Source organism: Macrotis lagotis, chromosome 3 (genome assembly GCF_037893015.1).
Source record: "Macrotis lagotis isolate mMagLag1 chromosome 3, bilby.v1.9.chrom.fasta, whole genome shotgun sequence".
NCBI classification, from domain to species: Eukaryota; Metazoa; Chordata; class Mammalia; order Peramelemorphia; family Peramelidae; genus Macrotis; species Macrotis lagotis.
This window is the reverse complement of record NC_133660.1, coordinates 113,863,874-113,875,636: the sequence shown is the minus strand read 5'-3', so window position 1 is coordinate 113,875,636 and position 11,763 is coordinate 113,863,874. Positions and strand designations below refer to the sequence as shown.

General features: G+C 40.7%; 1 protein-coding gene across 1 annotated transcript; it reads right to left on the bottom strand.

Moving 5' to 3' along the window:
* Window positions 1-211: 211 nt before the first annotated feature.
* Window positions 212-11,237, bottom strand: SFRP2 (secreted frizzled related protein 2). Its single transcript, XM_074227430.1, has 3 exons — window positions 10,697-11,237; window positions 7,987-8,067; window positions 212-2,062 (listed from the first exon to the last, which is right to left on the bottom strand). Exons 1-3 carry the CDS (start codon window positions 11,196-11,198, stop codon window positions 1,758-1,760), a joined length of 888 nt encoding a protein of 295 aa, XP_074083531.1. The 5' UTR covers window positions 11,199-11,237; the 3' UTR covers window positions 212-1,757.
* Between the last annotated feature and the right edge of the window lie 526 nt (window positions 11,238-11,763).

The following is an 11,763-nucleotide window of genomic DNA, read 5'->3' as shown; positions in this document are numbered from 1 at the left end:
ATTAACTAGATAACCCCCAAGATTCATTTTAACTCTAAATCACAGGTTCTTAGCCTTTTTTTTTTGGTTATGGACACATTGATGAAGACTATATATAGTCTATATATATATATATATATATATATATATATATATATATATTATTTTCAGAATTATTTTTAAATGCATAAAGTGAAATCATGGGATTACAACGGAAATCAATTTTATTGAAACAAGTTGATCAAAATATGAAAAGAAGTTGCAGATCCTAGGTTGGTTAAGGTTACTCTAAATCTACGGTCTTATGCATTGCACCAAGGTAGGTTCATGTCTATTTGTTATTCTTTGTATATTGTTCTAGCTGGGAACTGAAGATGGGCACCTTATGGATGACACTCCCAAAATGTGCCAATTAAAGGACCTAACAGATTTGTAGGGGGGAAAAAAGATGGACCTGGATATTTTAAATGACTGAAAGATTGGATAATTTAGTTCCACACTACTCCCTTCTCAGTCCCTCCTATTAAAAGACATTTCAGGACAAACAAGAAGACAATCAATAGATAAAACATAGTGTAAAGTTTATATACAAGAATATAGTGTTTATCTGAAATATTTACAGTGTGGGTTAAAGCAATATTTTACAACTCTTTTAGGTAAATCACTAGGTATATTACAAGCAGGCTACAAATTGTTTAATTGTAAAATTAAGTAAATTATTTTTTAAAAAAAGTTTAACATTGTATTCAGATCAGTTATAATACTGCTAATCTGTTTTGCCTTTTATGGAAGAAAACATGCCAAGACCATGGGTTAATGTGCTTTTATCAATCCAAGTTCTGTAGCTGGAAATAGAATGCCACATACAAGAGTGATAATTTTCCATCTATGATGGAATAACAACAGATGAATGCTGAAAAGCTCAGACCCCCTAAGTACCAGGCCAGAGTGAAGGAGAATAAGGGATTGAGATAACAGCCAGCTCTATCTCAACCTATTTTGTTATACACAATAGAGACTGGTTATACAGAACTGTGAAGCAATAGCATGTTACTGCATTGTAAGTGACAAATAAAAACTAGATGTTCCATTAAAGAAGGAAAAAAATTAGGCCCGAGTCACATTATTTTTTTAGAGCCTGGGTTTCCCTATCTCACTCTGGTGGAAAGTACACTGGACACTCACTGGCCTAATTCTATTATTGGTCAACAGAAAAGCTCTGACCTGTTGCGTTTCCAATCTGGGCTGGTTCACTTTTCCTCAGGCAGCTTGGTGGCTCCTTGCTGGTCTTAGTTTGGGATACTGGATAAGGCTTTGGTCCTACTCCATCCCAGACTTCTGAGCTGAAGTGACCCACCAACCTCAGCCTCCCTGGTAGCAGAGATTACAAGGTGTGTACCATCATGTCTGATCCACATTTTCCCCTATCCAAAACTAGCCTAAAGCAAGCTATTTTAACATTTCATAAAATTATTCATGATTTTATTACAATTTTAATATATATATATACACACACACACACACATAAAATTTGGGTGGGTTTTTCCATCTTTCTTTTTCTTTAAGTGAAAAATAGCTCTCTATTCCCCGTTTCCTGGGAATTTCAAATCTCAGGAAATTCTGGGATGAGAAGGTGCAAAAGGCAGCGGGAAGTTTAGGGCTGGGTGTGGAGGCTGGTTAAGTGAGAGGAAGGAGTCCCAGGTGGACACTCTCAGCTTGGCCCAGGAGGGCAACCTCCAGGATGGGCCAATCAGAGGACCCAGGCAGATAGAGAGGGATTAGCACTGCAGCTTTCGGATACTGCGGGAGATTCGCTTAAACTCTCGCTGCCCTTTCTGCCACCTCTTCACAGAGGTGATCACCAATTCCCCACCCTGCTTTTGTCCCATGACCAGGTACGGGGCATTGATGTCATTCATCTCCTCGCAGGTACACTGCAGGCTGTCTTTGAGCCACAACACAGATTTCTTCAGATCCCGTTCGGACACTCCGTTCAGCTTGTAAATCGTTTTACTTTTCGTTTCCAGGATGATCTTGGTGTCTCGATTGATGTAAGTTATCTCTTTCACTTTTATCTTCAGGGCTAAGGGGAAAAGAGTGTCTGAATGAGTAGAGAAAGAGAGAGTCAAGGGCGGCTAGGTGGCACAGTGGATAAAGCACCGGCCCTTGAGTCAGGAGTACCTGGGTTCAAATCTGGTCTCAGACATTTAATAATTACCTAGCTGTGTGGCCTTGGGCAAGCCACTTAACCCCACTGCCTTGCAAAAAAAAAACCCCTAAAAAAATAAAAGAGAGAGTCTCTCTCCTTTCCATTAGTGCACAGAAACATGACCTAGGGGAGGGAGAAACTGCAGACTCCCATAGAAGCTAATGAAACTGTCAGAGAACACCAAGTTGGGGGGCAGGCAGCAGGTGGCTTCATTTCTGTAGACACAAGGGCTTGCCAGACATTTAGTTTCAAATCAGCCATCCCTTCCTCTTTGCTCCCTCCCCCCCCCCTTTATTTTTTTTTCCTTTCTGGGATTCAATTAACTTCTCTCCTAGTTTCCTAGCACTTCTAAAAGAAAACCTCTAGAGTGCATGTGTTTGTATGTAGATTGTATGTGGGACATGCCCAACAATTGACTTCCCCTATTGGAAACTTCAGCATGAAAAGAAATGTCTGACTCTTAGGTGAAATGTGATCCTTACTGTGGCTGTAAACTTTAAACTCAATTTATTACGTTGGAGAGGTTTTTGGACAAACCTGTAAGGAAATTGTATTACACAATCATTGTTTTCTAAAGGACAGATTACAGGGAAGGGGAATTGATCTCACAGCTGCATTTGATTTGGTAAAGTAACTAGAAGGGGGGGGAAAAAGCCATGCAAGGCTCTTTTTAAGAGTACAACATGTTTAACTGTAAACGGGTTTCTCCGAATACCTCATCGTCATATGCTATCATTGGCTTAGCCAAGGCACTTACAGATCATATATGTACCATTTCCAAAAATGGATAAGTAAACTCATTAGATTGCTAAGACAAAAAGTAAGTGGTTTGCTATAAAAGACACATTTACCAGTCATGAACAAGATTCCTACAAACCCAAAAAACCAACGACAAATGCATCCGCTGTAATTACAGTTCAAGTCTCCATGAAAGCAGGGCAAGTAAGGAATGTTAGAGCCAAAAGGAGTCTTAGAGACAATATAGTCTAGCTCAATCTTTTTTGTTCTTTACAGATATGGAACCTGAGGATGAGATGAGTCAAGTCATAGCACTAGTTGATAGTAGGGCTGGGACTGGACTTCAGGTTTTCTGACATTGCTTCTCAAGAAAGAGTTAAATTTCTCAATTTTTTCTGTCATCATTAATTAGATCAAGCTATTTTTTGTACACACACACACACACACACATATATATATATATCTATATATATAGATATATAGATATATATATATAACCAATCTTAGGCCTGATGGAAGTGAATCTGTGTCTCAGGGTATAGGAAGAGCCTTGGATCATCAAAAATTTCATTGTTTGGAGTATCTAAGTATAAGGTTCACAATGAACATCAGTGAAGGGTTTTGTTCCATTTAATTACTGCGGGATCTTTATTTTAATTTCTAAAAAATTTGTTAAACCCTAAATATGGGAGGAAGTGTGTTATAATGGAGAGGGTACTTGATTTGAAAACAAAGGACTCCAATCTTGGTTTTGTCATTTTTTTTACCTGTGTGAATTGGTTTCTCTCTGGGTTTTAGTTTCCTCATCTGTAAAAGGAGGGACTCAGGCTAGATGACCTCTAGGATCACTTCTAGCTCTAAACCCATAATTCTATGATCTCATGGCTTTTTCCTGTCACTAAGAAATGGCAAGTGTCCAAGTGAGCAGAATTGAGCCCTGTATAACTTCTGTCTGCACTTGGACTACAAGCACTTATGAGACTTAAGTCATGGAAAAAGTCAATCTAAACATAGTAGAGATATTGTATTGTATCTTTTTAAAAGGAATGGAAACAGCATTGGCCAACTCTTCCTGCTGTCTCTTGTGTCTCCCTGTTTTTTGCTTTGGGGCTGGCAAGAGAGGAAAGATGTACACATGTGGAAAGATTGAACTAATTCAAGCATCAGGAAGGAAAAAGAAGGAAGGTATTATTTTTATACCTCTTACCTCTAAAATAGCTAAATTCTGCTCAGACTTATCAGAGAACTCCCCACCTTTGGAACTGAGAACAATTTTGGAAATTATAAATGATAAAGGATGTTATTCCCCCCCCCATAAGTTTCCAATATGGATGAAGGATGTGATAAGAAAGTAGAGTTATTCCCTGTTGTAATATCCAAGAATGGAGGGAAAGAAATCCAGAGAAGGGAAATTTGATCTCTGCTCTGATGTGACAGAACTTTCAAACATTTATATTTTAGAATTATATTGGAGAAGGGGGTGATGCTTTTTAGAGTAATTAAAATGAAGCAAATTGACCATTTCTACTCCATTCTCTTTTCTCTCAGGCCCTTTGAAATTCTTCCCCCCCCCCCCCAAATTTGAGCTATAAAGCATAGCTGGAAGAAAAGCTCCTCTGATTCTGATGGGGAGGGATGGAACATTCTGCTCCCTGCTTCAAGATGAGATCCTTGTCATCTACTTGAAGAGGTGACTCCAAAAAGCTAGTTATGGGGGAATGAAATCATTGAAAAGCTATTTGATCAATACAGAGAACTAAGCAAAATGCAAAACAAAATGAGCAGTTTAGATTTAATACTGTACTCTCTACCATGCAAAAAGCAAAGAGGCCTATATTCCCATTGCAGGTAGTGGACATGGAAAATTATTTCCCTGCCATGCCTGCTATCATTATCTCTTGAATTTATATAGTATTTTAAAGTAATTATCTACTGTGACATTCTCAACAATCTTGTAAGTTTGACTGGGTAGGTATTCTGATCTTCATTTTGCAGGTGAGGAAAATTTTGCTGAGTGTTTAGGGAATTTCACCCAAGATTAATTGTCAAAGCAAAACACTGAATAAAAGTATTTTTATTTAATGTCAGAATTTATTCAGGATTTTTCTTCCTTCCACATCCAGACATCTATCTATATTGTAAGTATCTGTCTGGATGTAAAGGGAAAGGATGGAGTACAACATCTTATATTTTTCTTTTTTTAAAAAATTTCTCTGTGAAAAGGGAAAAAAATATTCTCTAGGTTACTGACTTACTCAAACCAGCAAAGCCTATTATACATTTATTATATAGTTAACTGTCAATCTGTTTTGTGGCGTATCCATTGTGACTTGAAAGCTCCCCTATTTTATCTACCCTATGGCTCTGGAACAAAAAAAGGGGTGAATGTATATAAAAGTGAGTGTGCCTGCACTCCAAAGTGAAATGGATTGGAGAATACCTTTTGAAGAACTTGCTATACAATGGAATTTCATACCAAAAGCTGTCCAAAGGGAGATTAGTTCCTGGAAGTACCCTAATTATAGTACCCTAATACTTTATAATGAGATACCTTGGCATGTATTCTGAAACATTTAATGAACCACTATTGACTTTGGGATTATTTGTTTTTCATATTAATCATAACTGTTTAGGAATTTGGATGGTTGCAAATTTATCATTTTCACCAAATCATAAGTATTGTAGAATTAGAAGGACCTACAAACATCATTTAATAACCAAATAGTAATATTTTCTAAACTTTCCCCAAAAGATGTGATGCAGGCTTTAGTTGAATGGTTTCAGTGATAGAGAGGCAACCCATTCTGATTTTGGAAAGATTAATTGATGAAAAAATTTAAAGTACCTCAAAACAAGGGAGGCAGGACTATGATTGTATCTAAATGATATATAATCAGTTGTCTGATAGTCTTAATATGTAATAACACTTTAGATCAGACTTAGCTATCATAGAGACATAACTAGGATAAGACACCTTTGCCTTGTCCTCTTTTTACTTTTCCTTGTCAGCTGGGATTATGTTCCAGTCCCCAAACTGTAGAGTGATTGTCCTTCTGGAAAGTGAAATAGTTAATCACTCATCTTTCCATTTAGACAGATGCCACTGAGGTTAAAGGTGATGGTGGTGATGCAAGTTGAGTCTCTGTGTTTGATTAGTCTTAAGATCTAGTTTTGGAGATTTACTGAGCATGAGACTATGAGAAATGAGAACAGTTGGGAAAAGATTGGGAAGCATGGTTTTCTTCAATCAGTATAGGATATCTTCTTTAGTAGCTGGGATTGTAAGTAGATATGAATCCTTTATGTGTATATTATAGCCTATTTATTTCCAGAAGCAATAGGGATGGGATGGGGGAGTGAAGTGGGATGTACCATCTCTACTTAACTTATTTATTTCCAAAATAGTAAAAAAAAATATGCATGGATTAGTGCTTCATATTTTTTAAAAAAAATTCATATTGGGGACACTGCATAACTTGAAACTGAATGGTTAACTGGCCTTGGAATAGAATAAGAGGAGACTGAGCTCATAAGAAACAAAGTTAATTTTCAATCCATTCAAAGGTCCATCCATCCATTCATCCATCCATCCATTCAGCATTTATCAAATATCTACTATATAATATCTTTTAGTCATTCCTTTTCCCCTAGAGGGCAATGCTACATGAATGGCTATATACTACTAGTGTGAACTGGAACATATCATTCTCAGGCCTCACTTTCCCTCATCTGTAAAATGAGGAAAGCTGTACTAAATGCCTTCTAGTTCTAGATCCTAGGTCCTTCTAGTTCTAAATACTATGATATTATGAGAATTTGGGAGCAACTCTTCAGATCCCTCTCCTATATAGTAACACTGACCAAAGTACAATAGGGGAACTATTGGTTGTTTTCCAAGACCTTGACATAGTGATACCTCTATTGCAGGTTCTCCTACAGTGAATTTTTTAAAACTATCTATTTAAAAAACTCATTTAATGCTTCAGACTATATTAACATGATCCATAGAAGAGAAAGTTAAATTGTATGGATTTTAAGGTCTATTTATTATTTTCTCTATAAGAAATTTTATAATAACCCTTGTCATATGACTTATTCTGATAATTAAACACATAATTTAATTATTTTCAAAAATAGATTTACCATGCATATAATTCTTTAATCTTTCACTATGGTAAGAGGCAGGGAATAAGGGAGACATAGAAGAAGATAACTCTTGAAAAATAGAGAATACAAAATAACAAATTTGGCTTTGGAGTGAATGATGATTCTTTTTGATAACAAATTTACTGAGGATTATCATATTTTAAAGCTAGAATGGACCTCAATGATAATATTCCCCCACCCATGCCTCATTTGACAGATGAGAAAACTGAGGCTGGAAGAGATGAAGACACTTGCCTAAAGTTGCAAAGATGGGAGAATCTTGCTTTAAACCCAGTTCTGGCTTCAAATCACTTTTCAATTCATTAGCTGATAAAATTTTACTTGGAACAATAATTTTATTTTGCTAATATTCCCTGCCATCAACTGATCAGAGAAGAATGTGGCACTGGCAAGTTCTTGGGAACAAGAAATACAAGTAATATTAGTGAATTAATGTGGGGTTAAAAATCAAATAACAAAAAACAACTAGGAGGTGCAGTGGACAGAGCACTCACTGACTCTGGAGTCAGGAGGACCCAAGTTTAAATGTGAGCTCAGAAACTTGATGCTTACTAGCTATATGATCTTGAGCAAATCACTTACTCCCATTGCCTTGCAAAAACCCCAAACCAAACAAACAAACAAACAAACCAAAAAGGAAAATGGATAATCTACACAGAGGTAATAAAAACCTGACCCTGGAAAATATATTACACCTGTACAGATAAAAATTGAAGACAAGATTCTCTAAGTGATGAAAAAGGAAACAAGGGTAATTGTCAAATGATTGGTGAAAACCCAGTTTTGATTTTATCTGACAAAGGTTCTTCAAGTACCAAGAAAACTAAAGTTTTCTTCTTTGATAAAATTTTGAAAGTGTGAATTGATGGATAAGAACTCCTGTTTGCACTTACCAAAGTCATTTTTGCAAAGGGTTTCCATAATGTCATTGTCATCATCATTTCTATTTTTGCAGGCTTCACACACCTTTGGAGCTAGAAAAGGGAAAAAAGAGGGTTGGGTAGGTTTGGTTAAAAGGGAACAGCAGGTGGCGTTGGGTAACTTTAAAAGGAATGTATCCTGCAGCCAGTGGTTTGTAGCAGTGTATGCTTTCCTCAGTACCTCAGTTCCCATCTTCCTTTAAGGTTATGCCTGTACACTGAATAAATATTGTCTTTTTATAGGGGGAGGAGAACCATTTGTTTCTAGGGAACTAAAAGTTCCCTATTTGGTTCATTACATTCTGAGGGCAAGTAAAAGGTTGTTCCAATGGATGTCTAATGAATGGGAAATAATTTAGAGAGCAAGATTTGGGAGTCTGTGCAAAGTCACCCATAACCACAACATAGACCTGAGCAGATTTTCATTCTTTCTGTATGAAAAGTCCCTGAGACAATCCTTTGATATCTCCCTATTTCTATGAAGACCTTAAACTTGAAAGTCCATATCCCAAGGAATCAGGATTTTCTCTTCTCTATAGCTGAGGAAGCAACAATGAAACAAAGAATCTTTGGGCTTTATTTCCTAACCACAAATTTGCCAAAAGCCCAAGACTCCCTCCCCAATCATCTCTTCTCTTCTGCTGGAGGGAGAGAAGGAAAGATGCCAGCAAAACTGGCTTTTTCCTCCTAGATCAGCAGAGCCCTGAGTTAAAATTGAAAAATCCAAGATATTTTGAAGATTGAAACAGAAAATCGACGTTTGAACAGTTCCTGTATGGAAATACCATTTCCATAATGGAGACTCTTCTTAATCCATGAATACCTAGGGTGTTGTGGGGAGATAATACTTAATTAGGGGAACTGATTCTTCATAACTTTGCAAATGTAGCCTGATTGAAGCTTGTTTTCCCCTGAATTTGTTTTGCATCTCTCTAAGAGTGTCCTAGAATAGAGTTCTCTTTCTTTTTTTCTTCCTATTCACCCAAACTTGAAAAACTAATTTGAGACTCCATCCAAAGATAAGCAAAGTAGCCAATCTCTGATCTGCAAGAGTGAAAACTTTAGTGTGGGTGTCTTGATCCTATCCAATGCCTTATACGTTCTAGGAGAGGATTTGGAACTTTTTTTGTCCTAAGAAAAGCATTTGGGGCAAGCTACTACTTTTTTTTTAAACAAAGGCAATAATTTCTCCTCTAATAACTACCATTTTAAATTATGTTTATTCATTGTGTCTCTAAAAAGTCGAAGTTGAACTGGATGATGATCATTAATGCATCCTTGAGCTTTCTGTAGGAAGCAGTTTGTGGGTCCTAGGAGGCAGAGACCACTTATGATCCTTTATTAAATTAACTGCATTAGCAAAAAAGCAATTATCTGAACATGTAAACTGCATTTTTGGAAGGTAAAAAAGACCTTTGTGGAGCAATGAACAACTTAGAGCACAGAGGGGGAGAGTGTAAGTAATACGAACCAAAAGCAACAGAAAGAACCACAACATTTCCATTAAAGCTCTAGGAATGTATATAAAATGTGACTAACCTGCATTGGTTGGTCTATGGTATATGGTGGACAAATGCTTGAAAAATGCTAAACATTTGCAGTAAATTAGAAATCTAACCAATAAGATGATTGCAAGCTCTCAATGCATGCCAGGAAAGACTGCTAAGCAACTTTGCCTTTTCTTTAACTAATGATGGCTGTAGAAAGCAATTAGAGATTGAAAAGGAGATCCCGCGGAATGCCCTGAGAGGGATTAGGGAGTCCCCTTGCCATCCGAGGAGGAGGAACCCAAATCAGTTCAGGCACATTGGAGAATTTTTCCTTTTGGGAAAAATCTCAAGAGCCCATGAGGTTTTCATTGCTTTGATGGTTTCTGTACAGGAACTTTTCCCCCCTGTTTTTAAAAACTTGGGAAACTCTCTTTTGCATGATTTTCCCCAGTTAATTAAAAGCAGCCCTCAGATAAAAGCAGATAGGGGGAGTGGGATTATTCCCTGGAGACTCCTTTGTGCCCTCTTCACATATTTCTTCTTTAACCACCTTGTACCCAGACACCCATCTCCTTCTTTCCGTTGCTCCTTTGTAGGAAAATTAACTTGGCTGCAAAGCTCGGCTAACCTGTCCTTTTTTGAGCTCCCTCCAGGGAGTCAGTTCTGACTTTATTTCCAGGACATAGATTTGAAATGGACCAAAAAACCCGCCCGCGAAGGTAAAAATCTGGCTGAACATTTGCGTCCTCAGGTTTGAGGATGGGGACGAGAATGATCTGCACCTGTGGAAGCCTTCTTTGCTTCCCTTCCATCCTGGGAAGGAGATGGGGAGGGGGCGACCGAACAGCACCCACAGTCCGCTTACTTTATGCTTCAGGGTTAGGGGAAGATCACAGGGTGAACTCCACCCAAGTGAGCCAGAGTCTCCTCGCCTAGTCTGTTAGCCGGTCTTATTTGGGGGTCAGTGGGAGGCGCTGACCCGAGGTCAGCAGAGCAGCCTGAGCCCTCTGAGCGGAGGAGAGATGGGAAAGGTCGAGCTGGCTATTTGGAGTGGGTGCGAGGCAGAAAAGCCTGCTGGGTCCCCCGGGAGGAGAGGAGGGGAAGGCCGAGCTGGTGACTGGGGGTCGGTGGGAGGCTCTAGCGCAGGAGAGGTCCTTCTCGGCAGCTGGGGACAACTGGGGGGGGGCGCTTACCTTCCTCAGTGGCCAGCAAGAGGTGGTCGCTGCTGGCCAGAGGGATGCAGAGGTCGTTATCCATGGGGAAGCGGTCGCACTCCAGCATGTCCGGCCAGGGAAAGCCGAAGGCGGACATGACCGGGGCGCAGCGGTCTTTCACCTGCACGCACAGGGAATGGCAGGGCTGGATGGTCTCGTCCAGGTCGTCGAGGCAGACGGGGGCGAAGAGCGAGCAGAGGAACTTCTTGGTGTCGGGGTGGCACTGCTTCATGACCAGGGGGATCCAGGCGCCCGCCTGCTCCAGCACCTCCTTCATGGTCTCGTGGCCCAGGAGGTTGGGCAGCCGCATGTTCTGGTACTCGATGCCGTGGCACAGCTGCAGGTTGGCCGGGATGGGCTTGCAGTTGCTCCTTTTGTAGGAAAACTCGGGCTGCCCGAAGAGGAAGAGCCCGCGAGCCGAGCCCAGGCAGCAGTGGGAGGCCAGGAAGACCAGGAGCAGGGAGCCGGGCCCCCGAGGCATCGTGGGCGGCTCGGCCTGCGACCGGGAGCTGGCGAGGGGGAAAGCGCTCCCGCGACCTCCGAAGCAAGCCCTCCGGCCCCCCGGCCCTGGAGCCGAGCTGGTCCGAGTCGGGAAACTAAGCCGCGGCCGGGGGCAGGCCGGGAAGGGGCGCGGAGCTGGGGGCGGCGAGGGGCGCTCTGGGGGCCTCCCTAGACCTCATTCAGCTGGGGGGACCACTCGGGGCTCCGCAGCCCGATCCGGTGCTAGGGGCAAAACCAACTTTCCTGGCTTTTTTATGCAAATCGAGGTGGGGAGGGGAGAAAGGGAGGAGCCTTTCCTTGGTGATCCGAGGAGGATTGGTCACTACTTCTCGGGCTGCTTTTTGGGGGTGGGGGTGGGGAGGCTGATGGGGAGGGGGATTTCTCTCCCCCCCTTCCCCTGCCTGGAATTTCTGAACGCCCCCTGCTCCACCCCAGCCCTTTGCCCCAACCCCACAAAGTACTACCCACTGCTCGCCCTCTGATTGTTTCAAACAAACAAGCCCACTCTAAGGGCCAGCCCCCCGAACAAAGAGCCAGGCCGGAGA